The sequence below is a fragment of the Somniosus microcephalus genome, chromosome 9, assembly GCF_052327205.1.
Source record: "Somniosus microcephalus isolate GS21.2 chromosome 9, FLI_Smic_1.0, whole genome shotgun sequence".
NCBI lineage: Eukaryota > Metazoa > Chordata > Chondrichthyes > Squaliformes > Somniosidae > Somniosus > Somniosus microcephalus.
In genome coordinates, this window is record NC_140995.1 from 57280100 (window position 1) to 57294519 (window position 14420).

Consider the following 14420-nt stretch of genomic DNA (forward strand, 5'->3'; position numbering starts at 1 on the left):
AGTCCAGGCCTCTGGATTACTAGCCCAGTGACATTACCACTATGCTCCCTTTCCCATTAACTTGATATCCAAAACTCTGCTGCACGTGTCCTAACTCAGACCAAGCCCCGTTCACCCATCAACCCTGTGTCCACTGATTTAAGCTCTGATTTGAGCAGTGTGCGTCAGCGCTGAGATTGAACAGTGTGTGTGTCGGGGCTCAGATTGAGCAGTGTGTGTCGGGGCTCAGATTGAACAGTGTGTGTCGGGGCACAGATTAAACAGTGTGTGTCGGGGCTGAGATTGAACAGTGTGTCGGGGCTGAGATTGAACAGTGTGTGTCGGGGCTGAGATTGAACAGTGTGTGTCTTTGACATGATTGAACAGGGTGTGACGGCACTGGGACTGACAGTGTACTTCTGTACTATGTTTGAGCAAGGTATTTCATTAGAAACATAGAAGATAGGAGCAGGAGTAGGCCATTTGGCCCCTCGAGCCTGCTCCGCCATTCAATGAGATCATGGCTGATCATCCAAATTCAGTACCCTGTCCCTGCTTTCTCCCCATATCCCTTGATCCCCTTAGCCTTAAGAAATATATCTAACTCCTTCTTGAATATATTTAATGAATTGGCCTCAACTGTCTTCTGTGGTAGAGAATTCCACAGGTTCACCACTCTCTGGGTGAAGAAATTCCTCCTCATCTCTGTCCTAAATGGCTTACCCCTTATCCTTAGACTGTGACCCCTGGTTCTGGACTCCCCCGCCATCGGGAACAGCTTTCCTGCATCTAGTCTGTCTAGTCCTGTTAGAATTTTATAAGTTTCAATGAGATCCCCTCTCATTCTTCTAAACTCTAGCAAATATAAGCCTAATCGACCCAATCTCTCCTCATACGTCATTCCTGCCATCCCAGGTATCAGTCTGGTGAATCTTCGCTGCACTCCCTCCATGGCAAGAACATTCTTCCTCAGATAAGGCGACCAAAACTGCACGCAATACTCAAGGTGTGGTCTCGCCAAGGCCCTGTACAACTGTAGCAAGACATCCTTGCTCCTGTGCTCGAATCCTCTCGCTATGAAGGCCTGCATACCATTTGCCTTCTTAACCGCCTACTGCACCTGCATGCTTACCTTCAGCGACTGGTGCACAAGGACACCCAGGTCTCATTGCACTTCCCCTTTTCCCAATCTTTTGCCGTTCAGATAATAATCTGCCTTCCTGTTTTTGCCACCAAAGTGGATAACCTCGCATTTATCCACATTATACTGCATCTGCCATGCATCTGCCCAATCGCCCAACCTGTCCAAATCATACTGGAGTTTCTCTGCATCCTCCTCACAGCACACACACCCACCCAGCTTTGTGTCATCTGCAAACTTGGAGATATTACATCTAGTGCCCTCGTCTAGATCATTAATATATATTGTGAATAACTGGGGTCCTAGCAGCGATCACTTCGGTATCCCACTAGTCACTGCCTTCCACTCGGAAAAAGACCCGTTTATTCCAACTCTTTGCTTCCTGTCTGCCAACCAGTTTTCTGTCCAAGTCAGTACCTTACCCCCAATCCCATGTGCTTTAACTTTGCACGCCAGTCTCTTATGCGGGACCTTATCGAAAGCCTTCTGAAAGTCCAAATACACCACATCCACTGGTTCTCCCTTATCTATTCTACCAGTTACATCCTCAAAAAATTCCAGTAGATTAGTCAAGCATGATTTACCTTTTGTAAATCCATGTTGACTTTGTCCGATCCTGTCACTGTTTTCCAAGTACTCTGCTGTTACATCTTTTATAATGGACTCTAGCATTTTCCCCACTACCGATGTCAGGCTTACCGGTCTAATTCCCCGTTTTCTCTCTACCATCTTTTTTAAATAGTGGGGTTACATTAGCTACCCTCCAATCCATGGGAACTGTTCCAGAGTCTATAGAATTTTGGAAGATGACCAGCAATGCATCTACTATTTCTAGGGCCACTTCCTTAAGTACCCTAGGATGTAGATTATCAGGCCCTGGGGATTTATCGGCCTTCAATCCTGTCAATTTCCCTAACACCATTTCCCTATAAATACTGATTTCATTCAGTTCCTCCCTCTCGTTAGACCCTATGTTCCCCGACATCCCTGGGAGTTTATTTGTGTCCTCCTTTGTGAAGACAGAACCAAAGTATGTATTTTATTGGTCTGCCATGATTTTGTTCCCCATTATAAATTCCCCTGATTCTGACTGCAAGGGACCTACGCTTGACTTTACCAATCTTTTTCTCTTCACATATCTATAGAAACTTTTACAGTTAGTTTTTATGTTCCCTGTAAGCTTACTCCCATACTCTATTTTCCCCGCTCTTAATTAATCCCTTTGTCCTCCTTTGCTGAATCCTAAACTGCTCCCAATCCTCAGGTTTGCTGCTTTTTCTGGCCAATTTATATGTCCACTCCTTGGATCTTATGCTATCCCTAATTTCTCTTATTAGCCGATGTTGCGTCACCTTTTTTGTTTTATTTTTATGACAAACGGGGATGAACAAATTCTGTAGTTCACCCATGCGATCTTTAAATGTTTGCCATTGCCTATTCACCGTCAACCCTTTAAGTAACATTCCCAATCCATCCTAGCCAACTCGCGCCTCATACCATCGTAGTTTCCTTTATTTAAATTCAGGACCCTCGTCTCTGAGTCAAATACTTCACTCTCCATCTTAATGAAGAATTCTATCATATTATGATCGCTCCTCCCCAAGGGGCTTCGCACAACAAGATTGCTAATTAATCCTTTCTCATTACATAATACCTAGTCTAAGATGGCCTGATCTCTAGTTGGTTCCTCGACATATTGGTCCAGGAAACCATCCCGTATACACTCTAGGAATTCCTCTTCCACAGTATTGCTACTAATTTGGTTAGATTAATCTATATGTAGATTAAGTCACCCATGAGAACTGCTGTGCCCTTATTGCACGCATCTCTAATTTCCTGTTTAATGCCATCCCGAACCTCAGCATTACTGTTTGGGGGTCTGTATACAACTCCCACTAACGTTTTCTGCCCCTTGGTATTTTTCAGCTCTACCCATACAGACTCCACATCATCAGAGCTAATATCCTTCCTTACTATTGTGTTAATCTCCTCTTTAACCAGCAATGCTACCCCACCGCCTTTTCCTTTTTGCCTGCCCTTCCTGAATATTGAATACCCCTGGATGTTGAATTCCCAGCTTTGGTCACCCTGGAGCCATGTCTCCGTAATTCCAATTATATCATATCCGTTTACATCTATTTGCACAGGTAATTCATCCACCTTATTACGAATGCTCCTCGCATTAAGACACAAAGCCTTCAAGCTTGTTTTTTTTAACACTCTTAGACCTTTTAGAATTATTGTTTACTGAGGGCATGTTTGATTTACACCCTTGATTTCTCTGACTTCCACTTTTGCTTTTCTCCTTCCTGTCTTTTGCTTCTATCTTTGCTTCCCTTTCCTCTGTCTCCCTGCACAGGTTCCCAACCCCCTGCCATTTTAGTTTAAACCCTCTCCAACAGCACTAGCAAACACTCCCCCTAGGACATTGGTCCCTGTCCTGCCCAGGTGCAAACCGTCCAGTTTGTACTGGTCCCACCTCCCCCAGAACCGGTTCCAATGTCCCAGGAATTTGAATCCCTCCGCCCTTGCACAATTCTTCTAGCCACGTATTCATCTGAAATATCCTTCTATTTCTACTCTGACGAGCATGTGGCTCTGGTAGTAATCCTGAGATTACTACTTTTGAGGTCCTATTTTTTAATTTACCTCCTATCCCCCTGTATTCAGCTTTTAGGTCCTCATCCCGTTTTTTACCTATATCGTTGGTACCTATATGCACCACGACAACTGGCTGTTCACCCTCCCCCTCCAGAATGCCCTGCTGCCGCTCCGAGACATCCTTGACCCTTGCACCAGGGAGGCAACATACCATCCTGGAGTCTCATTTGCGGCCGCAGAAATGCCTATCTATTCCCCTTTACAATAGAGTCCCCTACCACTAAAGCTCTCCCGCTCTTTTTCCTCCGTCCTGTGCAGCAGAACCACCCATGGTGCTAGGAAGTTGGTTGCTGCTGCCTTCCCCCGATAAGCCATCCTCCCCAACAATATCCAAAGCAGTATATCTGTTTGAGAGGGGGATGGTCACAGGGGACCCCTGCACTACCTGCCTGCGCCTACTACTCTGCCTGGCGGTCACTCATTCCCTTCCTGCCTGTGCAGCCTTTACCTGCGGTGTGACCAACTGATTAAACGTGATATCCACGACGACCTCAGCATCGCGAATGCTCCAGTATGTATCCATTCGCAGCTCCAGCGCCGCAATGCGGTTTGCCAGTAGCTGCAGCTGGATACACTTCCCGCACACATGGTCGTCGGGGACACAGGAAGTGTCCCTGATTTCCCACATAGTGCAGGAGGAGCATGCCACGGGGCTGAGCTTTGCTGCCATGAATTACCCTTTAATTAATTTAAATGAAATCAATACCACCAATTATACTACAATTAAATGATATACTCAAGGGCCCTTGTTTCCTAGCACTCTACGCTACACAACAGAGACCTTAGAAACTATAACCACAAAATTAAGACCTTCTAAACTTTATAAACTATGAACCTTAACTGTCAAACTATAGAGTAGTATAAGTACTCACCCGGTCAGCTGCTTCCTCCTGCCCGCGTCACGCTTTGAATTGTGACGTGGCTCTGGAACGCCGCCGCCGGTCTGAGATTGGTAAGCCTGTGGGGAAAAAAGCCCATGAAAGTGAGTTTAAATACTCGCTGAACCTCCGCTCTCACTGCTCCCGACAATGGCCTGTGGGGAAAAAAGCCCGCGAAAGTGAGTTTAAAAACTGAACCTCCTCTCTCACCGCTCCCGACAATGGCCTGTACTAAGATTGAGCAGGGTGTGATGACACTGTGTTTTCTGCCCTCGCAGCGCTTTCCTATGCAGAGCTGGACAGATAGCTAACAACTTGATATCTTCCCATAAAAATCACAAGGCTTGACTTTTCTTGTAAAGCTTTACTGAAAGATTCTTATTGTAAAACTGAAATACAACACAGAAATGGAAGCACACATTAGTATACAAGCGCATAACTGATATGCATACACAAATTTAGGTACGCCTGAGCAACACAGTACATTTGGCATGTAAATTACCAAACACGTGGAAACACAGCTTACTGTGAATATACATTTAGCAAACTGGAAGGCATTCTCTTTAAATTAGCCCTGTACATAGTGCATCAAAATACAGCTACTAGTTAACCAGATAGACAGAGAGCGAGCACTTCACGGCTAGCTGTGTAAGTTTGCTTACAGAGAAAAGTTACAAACTAAACATTTTCTGCAACATACAGTGTACACTAATCATCTATAACATTCCCAAGTACTTACAGACAAATAATATCCAAGACTCAGGCATGGGAACAATACAACTTCTCAGAGCATGTGCTGCTGTAGGTCTGTAGTTTACTTTACCGCACTTACTGTGCTTTACAGCGCTTTACTGCACTTTTACTGCAGTTGCTAGGTACCAAATAGCCACTAGGTGGCAGCACACTCCCCGCTTGGTACATTGTACCACTACAGATACAAAATAAACCTAAAGAAAACGTCCTTTGGCTGCAAACATACTCAGAATCCTTTCTCTAGGTTTCTTCAGAAAGGAGGACTACGATCTCTGAGACTGGCCTCAGAAACACTTTGACAGTACCCTCCTTGACAATCTTCACCTCCACCTTGCGGACCCTCTTGTCCCTGCTCGGCAGAGTTTTGACAACCAGTCCCACTGGCCATTCATTTCTGTGTGCTTGGCTGTCTTTCAGCAAGACAACATCTCTCACTTTGACGTTTGGCTTGTCTTCTGTCCATTTCCTACGGCTCTGTAGGGTGGACAAATACTCTCCTCTCCATCTCTTCCAAAAAGTGTCTGCAAGACACTGGACTTGCTTCCACTGCTTCCCGTGCAGCTCAGCCATGTCGAAGTTTCCAGAGGGGGCTGAAATAGCACTCATCTTTTGAGTCAGGAGCATCGCTGGGGTGAGGACTGCAGGCATGTCTGGGTCGGTGGACACCGGCACCAGGGGTCTTGCATTCATGATCGCCATGACTTCAGCCATGAGAGTGCTCAAGACGTCGTGTGTGAGATGAGTGGGTCCCGTCCGAAGCAGCATAGCATCCAGAATACGCCTGGCAACACCGATGAGCCTCTCCCATGAACCACCCATGTGGGATGAATGCGGGGGGTTAAACACCCACGTGCATCCTTTCTTTTGGAGGTAGCTTCTTACCGCTGCATCATCCGTGTGGATGTCCAACTCCTTACAGGCACCCACGAAGTTAGTCCCTCTGTCGGAGCGGAGAAGTTTGGCTGGACCACGGATTGAGAAAAACCTCCTCAGGGCACTGATGGTTAGGAAAGCTTTGTCATCTATGGGTAGTGTTGGTTTGTCATCATCCTTGGACCTTTCAAACACTGAGCATCCTAGGCTGTCTATGCTCACAGTGAGGCCTGCCTCTTCCTCACAGGCAGAGGAGGTTGACCTATGATGCTGCGTCATGCCATCGTAGTCTTCCTTTACCTGGATCCTGTTTGGGCATGGACTGAGAAAGGATGTGCGACCGTTGTGCAACACGTTTGCTTTATATACGTTGACATCCGCTGGTTTGTGGACTGTTCCCAGGCAAACTCCACCCACAAGGACCCATCCCAGGTCAAGCCGCTGCGCATAAGGAGCATTGTGGGGCCCGTTGATTTGCTCACGCACCTTGTGCACCCTTAAGATGTCTCTTCCCAAGAGCAGGAGGATTGGAGCGTCCGGGTCCACAGCTGGAATCTTGTTGGCAACTGGCTGTAGGTGGGGCTGATGGCGTGCGACCTCTGGGGAGGGAATTGCCATCCTATCGTCTGGCATCATGTCACACTCAATTAAGGTGGGGAGGGGAAGCTGTAGTTTCCCATCCATGGACTCGACCATGAAGTTCCCAACTCTCCTACCCGTAGTCTCTGTTGTCCCTGCACAGGTTTTTAGCGTGTACGGAGCTGCGCTGGCCTTGACTTCAAAGAGATTGAAGAATTCTGTCTTCGCTAGAGACTTGTTACTTTGCTCATCAAGCACTGCGTACATTTTGATTGCCTTCTCCTTTCTCCCTGCAGGATATGCTTTAACCAAGCAGATTTTGGAGCATGAGCGTGGGCTGCTTGCATTTCCACAAACCTCTGTACACTTGGAGGTGACTGAAGAAGATGTGCTTTCGCTTTGCTCCCCGCTATCCTCTTTGTCAACCGCAGCACTCTCGGTGGTTGAAGGAGGAGGACCTGGATGCAGGGCTGCGATGTGTTTTTCACTGTTGCACTCGAAGCACTTGATTGTCGCCTTGCAGTCTTTTGCTATGTGCATAGTCGACCCACAACACCTGAAGCAGATGCGATTCTCTTTCAGGTATGATTTGCGCTCATCAATAGGCTTGTCTCTAAAGCTTCGACACTTTTTGAGTGGGTGGGGCTTCTTGTGTATTGGACACTGACGATCTGGGTCATCCACTTTATTCCCAGCAGAACTGGATTGGTTGACTGAGGGTTCGGCTGGAACATCTGTTTTGTGCACGCTCACAGAGGCTTTATTGCTGTACTTTGTGGGTTTCTCTGTTCTCGAAGGAGCGTAACTGCTGGAGGTGGAGAAAGTGAAACTTGGATCATTCCTCACCTTTGCCTGTTGTTGGACGAACCTGGAGAAGAGAGAAAAGGGGGGAAATGCCACTCCATTGTCCTCCTTGTACTTGGATCCCTTAGCTATCCATTTCTCTTGAAGGTTGTAGGGGAGCTTTTCCACTATTGGGTTTACCCCACGAGCTGTATCCAAATACGAGAGGCCGGTCAGGTAACCTTCTCCCTTGGCACACTCCAGTTCGAGGAGAATGTCGCCCAGTTCTCGGAGCTCGACATTATCTTTGTTGGTTAGCTTCGGAAAGTCCTCAATCTTCTTGAGCAGTGCGTGTTCAATGACTTCTGGTGTCCCATAACAGTCTTCGAGACGTTGCCAAACCAGGTTGAGGCCTGCTGTGGGATTGCGGACGTGCGCTGAGCGAATTCTCTTCGCCTGTTCTGACGACTCAGCTCCGAGCCACTTTGTCATCAAGTCCTTGGTGGTACTCAGGAAGGATGCTTTCCATGACCAATAATTTTCAGGACGGTCATCAAATTCTAGAAGGCCTGAACTTAACAATTCTCGGCGGATAAGGTACCTAGCGAGGTCTTGTGCACCTTGTGGCTCGGGTAAGGACTGCTTGGCTGGATTGGCCGAGTACTGTGGAGGTCTCTGCAGGTAAGTCTTACTTGTTTCTTCTCCTTTAAGCTCAGTGTCTCCAAAAACAGGCTGTTTGCTACTGTGGTGAGTAGCTGGTTCTGCGTCGAGATAGCTGGATGTTTCCTTGGAGAACAATTTGGAGTGTTGTTGGACATACTCACTTGTACGTTGCACTGGACTGAGGGGCTGTTCTAGAACATATGCGTCATGGCTGGGCTCCCCGCCTTCGTTCTCCTCACCTTCTACATAAGCTGCGGCTTCAGCTTTAGCGGCAGCGGCAGCTCTCTGGCTTTGGAGAATGTGGAGACTGGCGTTGAGGTCAGCTCTCTGCTTCATCACACTAGCTTCGTTTTCAGCGAAGGACAATTGAGCCTGGGCAGCGTTTGCCTTGGCACGTGCTTTGGCGGCTGCAGAAGCTGTCGATGACGACGGTCTGCTGGACCGCTGAGATGATCTAGAGGATGCTTTAGAGGACTGTGACTTGGCATCGTTTGCTCGGAGAGGCTCATGCTTCTCGATTGGCTGGTCGACGTCCTCTATGGTATATTGTCTTCCTGAGCGTAGACTCATGGTAGCTGAGTGGTATCTTCTTGTGCTTGAGCCCGCTGTGCTGTTGTCTTTTTACTTTTCTGCCCTCGCAGCGCGTTCCTATGCAGAGCTAGACAGATAGCTAACAACTTGATATCTTCCCATAAAAATCACAAGGCTTGACTTTTCTTGTAAAGCTTTACTGAAAGATTCTTATTGTAAAACTGAAATACAACACAGAAACGGAAGCACACATTAGTATACAAGCGCATAACTGATGTGCATACACAAATTTAGGTACGCCTGAGCAACACAGTACATTTGGCATGTAAATTACCAAACACGTGGAAACACAGCTTACTGTGAATATACATTTAGCAAACTGGAAGGCATTCTCTTTAAATTAGCCCTGTACATAGTGCATCAATATACAGCTACTAGTTAACCAGATAGACAGAGAGCGAGCACTTCACGGCTAGCTGTGTAAGTTTGCTTACAGAGAAAAGTTACAAACTAAACATTTTCTGCAACATACAGTGTACACTAATCATCTATAACATTCTCAAGTACTTACAGACAAATAATATCCAAGACTCAGGCATGGGAACAATACAACTTCTCAGAGCATGTGCCGCTGTAGGTCTGTAGTTTACTTTACTGCACTTACTGTGCTTTACAGCGCTTTACTGCACTTTTACTGCAGTTGCTAGGTACCAAATAGCCACTAGGTGGCAGCACACTGTGGCTGGCAATGTGTGTCAGTGCTGAGATTAAGTAGCATGTATTTGTGCCTACATTATATGAAGTCACAGACCTTAGTGTGGTCTGGCATCAGCCCAAATTGTTTAACCCTGTGTAAACTGATTTCACCTTGTTAATCTACTTATTGATCAGTGTTACATTTATCCTCTAAGAGATATTATGATAGCCAAATATGGCATTTGCACATCGGCTTGCAGAAACCAACATTCATGGTCACAGATAGTGAACCATCTTTCTCTTTTCCTCAGTGAGAATCTCCAGCTCCAATGATTAACCTGTCCAACCTGGCAGGCACTGGGTGGGTTTGGGTCGGTTGCCTGTTATACACTCTGCCTGGTTTGGCGCTCTATTTATTTGAATGTAGGGTAAAATCTGGTGGGGTGCAAACCGGGCGTCCGACCCCAAGGTGCCCAGTTCGTGCTGGGCAGATTAGGATAAGATCTGTCTCAGTGCCCTCTCATGGAGCAGCAGGACTGTGATCGTTCATCTCTAGCAAAGATTTGTGAATTTCTGCACAGCAAGACTGCGCCTAGATGTTGGAAGTGAATGAGTTTTTGTTTCCTGGTTTCTGCTTCAATCATGTAATTTAATCAGTGTCTTCTAATTAACAGCATCCTGTTACATGGCAACCATCCAAAGAAGGAGATCGTCTAATCGGACGTATTATTTTAAACAAGAGAACAAGTATGCCAAAAGAATCCGGAGCACTGCTTGGGTTAAAAGTGAGTCTTTCTGAATGGTATTTGTGTACAACCTGTCAGCGAAGGGAAGTTGGATTGTGAATGGTGAACACTCATCTCTTTAGCGAAGGCTTACATTGCTGTAAATGTCTGTGCAAAGTACTTGCTGGGTTACACCAACTTGTATACCACAGGTCCCTTGTTGAAACTAGAAAACATCCTGCTTGCTGAATATTTCTAACTCTCAATGTGATTGAAATGACAAGTGCCCTGTTGTCAATTGATGTTATGAGGGCCACGCAATTCACCTTAAGACTTGCAAAAGATGTGGTATAGACAAGATAGATGAGCAATGAATAAGGTTTTACATACTGTTCAGTTTGGTAGGTTATGTACAGTTTCGGATACAGTTTACTCTTGATAACTCAGACACTTAATTTGAATTATTGGATAATTCAATTCAAATTGCATTGAAAAAACTTGCAGGGCTGTATTATTCCTGTTGTTTAAATCGAGTTAATGGATAATTTTTGTAGTTATGTAGCTGTTAAGTTATTTCAGAAGTATGAACCTGGTATTCTCAGAGGTAAATTGGGATTGATTAGATTATGACGTTCACAATAATGTCGATGTGGTGAAAGATTACTGCCAGCGGAAAATGTGGGGTTTTATACGAAAAAAAATTAGCGTTAATAATCTCAAAAATTGGGATATTACCACTCTGAGAGCCAGAAGCAGAAAGTATGCTCTTGGAAGTGAAAAAACTGCCTCTTTTTTTCTCTTCCCAGTTTCATTTGCTGCAGTCATTTAACTCAGCACAGATTGGAATCAAACCTGGGACCCCACTGGTCTGTATGTCTCAGTACCACATTAGACAGTGCACTAATAAACTAAACCATAGGGAGACCCCTTCACGTTTCAGTTTACATTTTGGGGCAGTGACCAGAATATGACTTTGGTATAGTTTACACCAGTGCATGACCCAATGGTGTTATACTGTATACTGTAATGTGATTATTGTGGGTAGCTACTGTGTATGAATTAAGTTTCTCTTTAATCACATTTAAACAATGGTCAATTTCTAGCTGAGAGTTAATTTGACATTCTTGTCATCCAGGTGGTTGGAGGAAAGATAACAGAAACCGGAAGACTTGGGGCTTTCATCACCAAAGTAAAAAAAGGCAGCTTAGCTGATGTCGTTGGCCATTTGAGAGCTGGTAAGTAAATGTTTGACACGTATGCCTTCAGGACAAACACAGTCGTGTGACAGGAAAATTAGTTTATCTATGTTATGACACTCTCCACTATCTCTAGCAAATACACACCCACCTCAGAGGTTTAAAGGTCATGGTTGTATTGAACACCTACTTACAGATTACATAAATAAAAGAAACTGGGAAAGATTTCCTGTTTGTGGTATTGCATAATCCTAAATGTGTTTTAAAGGAATGTACATCCTTAAAGGTGGGACTGCAGTTGGAAAAGTGTCCAGAGGAAATCTTCTGATTAATGTTCCCTTTAAGCTGTGCGGCCAGCGCCCTGGACCTACTGCGCAGCTGGCTCACCGGCTTTTCAGTGGGATGAACCGCGCGTGCGCAGTATTTTGAATGGGCCACGCAGCCCTTAAAGGGGCTGCGCACCCAAAAACAATTTAAAGGGAACATTGCTTCTGGTCTGCTCTTTTTTATTGTTGTCGGAGGACATGACACCTCGTTAACTACTTCTCTACCAGCAGAGCCCAGACAACCCGTGACCACCATTGTTTGGGGTTGGAATCATTACAAGGCTCATCGGTAATGAACCCCTCAGGACTGATGATGACTGTAAGGCCTGAACAAAATGATGATGTTCATATAAAAGCAAAATACTGCGGATGCTGCAAATCTGAAATAAAAACAGAAAATGCTGGAAATACTCAGCAGGTCAGGCAGCATCTGTGGAGAGAGAAACAGAGTTAACATTTCAGGTCGATGACCTTTCACCCAGAAGCAGAGGGTCTTGGCTCATTGTCTTCTTCCACCTCTGCTTCACTATGCTGTTAGTGACCGAACGAATGAGAAGACAGAGTTAGGATCCTTTAAGAGATGTTACTTTTGGCAAGTCAGTGCTGAGGACATGATATCCATAAAAAGGAAAGACTGAAAGACTTGCAATAACATAGTGCCTTTCATGACCTCGGGACTTCCCAAAGCGCTTTATAGCCAATGAAGCACTCTGAAAAATGTGAGATATCAGAATGCTTTATTTTATCACAAAATATTTATAGTGAGAAAATGTATGGAAGTTATAATTTAGGGAAAAAGTATAATAATTGTGAAACTTTCCTTTGCTGTATCCCAGGCGATGAGGTCCTTGAATGGAATGGAAAACAGTTACCAGGAGCTACAAATGAAGAGGTTTACAATATCATTTTGGAATCAAAATCAGAACTTCAAGTTGAAATAGTTGTTTCAAGGCCAATAGGGTAAGGTTTGCAATCTTGTATAATGTTGCTTCTGAAGAAAGGACCTAGATGATCAGTGCTTGTCCCGTGATGACCGGTCACATGTATTCTACCTACACATTGTGGGTTTCTTTTTATCCAATACTTTAAACCACAAGGAATGCAGAATGAAAAAGATTGAGACCTTCATAAGGCAACTCTGCACCATTCACCTAAAGAGTTGAGGGGGTTATTACTACAATATTTATTTAGGTAATCTGATGTAGCTATGATGCCAGTTAAGCTCCAGTAGTACCGCTACACACAATTAGGAGCTCTGCCAACCTGTGCCTACATTCTCGGGATTTAGGGAAGTGGCTCTTTAACTTGGTATGGAAACTCTTGAGCCTGGGGTTGTGTGTGGACATATTGTGGACACCTGGAGAAATTTCTACTATGGTATGATATTCAACAGTAAGTATTTTTATTTATTCAAAAATAGAAAATGTGTGCTGTTTAGCTAAATTCTGGTTATGGGTAGGTGGTTGCAAGAATTGGTGCATTTTTTAAACTTTAAGCAATCAGTTAAGCTTTCTCACTTGTAGTGGTTAGCACTGTTGCCTCACAGCGCCAGAGACCCGGGTTCGAATCCGGCCTCGGGCGACTGTCTGTGTGGAGTTTGCACATTCTCCCCGTGTTTGCGTGGGTTTTCTCCGGGTGCTCCGGTTTCCTCCCACAGTCCAAAGATGTGCGGGTTAGGTTGATTGGCTATGATAAATTGACCCTTAGTGTTAGGGGGATTAAATAGGTGGGGTTACAGGGATAGGGTGGGATATGTGTTGGGGTTACGGGGATCGGGTGGGATATGTGTCGGTGCAGGCTCGATGGGCCGAAATGGCCTCTATCTGCACTGTGGGGTTTCTGTGATTCTGTGAATGAGCAACGGGCACTGTTACAATGGGTGAATGGTTACTCTGAAATTAACACTGCACAAATGCCATGACCACACTTCAACTTGTCATGAAACTACATTTCAGCATGATTGATGGGTGCATTTATCCAGAAAGTTCAATTCAAGATCTTTATTTTATCTATTTATTTTTAGTCTAATAAATGAGAGACCTATCACTACATGATACAATAAGATGGTGCAGCAGGTAGGGGTCAAATGTATAAAAACCTCTAGGAGTCTAAAAGTCAATATGCTTTTGTCATTTTCAGTCCCATTTTAAAAAGTGAAAATCAATGTATGTTGGTTTAGAAATCAATTCAGGCAAATGTTTCAATGGCTCATTTGATAAATTTGTTTCCCAGTGTGGAAACAACCCATCCTTACAGACTAAGAAGCTCCCAGGTTCAATTCCTGGTTTGTGCTGTGCCAGCTGACCTCAACCAGGACAGTGCTGGGACCTCTACAGGTTGGCCTTCGTGCCGCAACTAGGGCTCCTGCACCTGATCTTATTGAATGGTGGAGCAGGCTTGAGGGGTCGTATGGCCTACTGCTGCTCCTAATTCTTATCTTCTTATGAGAGTGAATATGTGGATGTTGGATGAAGACAAGATCTGGTTTTGCTGTGATGCCATTCATGAAGGAATAGCCTGCCAATGTTCACTAAGATCACACAGAAAAACATAGGCAGTCTCGCAGTATACTGTCAATAACTGGCACCCTTAGAATTGAAATCCCAGCAAGTGTGAGCATGTTTGGCTAAAGAGTG

At 45.0% G+C, this 14420-nt stretch overlaps 1 protein-coding gene across 16 annotated transcripts in view; it reads left to right on the top strand.

The window, feature by feature from the left end:
• The window catches only part of rims1a (regulating synaptic membrane exocytosis 1a), a 1194810-nt gene that overhangs the window by 798567 nt on the left and 381823 nt on the right, over window positions 1-14420 (top strand). For all 16 annotated transcript variants that reach the window (XM_085996611.1, XM_085996612.1, XM_085996615.1 and 13 more), the window contains 3 exons: window positions 10212-10322; window positions 11398-11497; window positions 12621-12744. In XM_085996611.1, the coding sequence (XP_085852737.1) occupies window positions 10212-10322; window positions 11398-11497; window positions 12621-12744 (335 nt within the window). The remainder of the gene's footprint in view (window positions 1-10211; window positions 10323-11397; window positions 11498-12620; window positions 12745-14420) is intronic.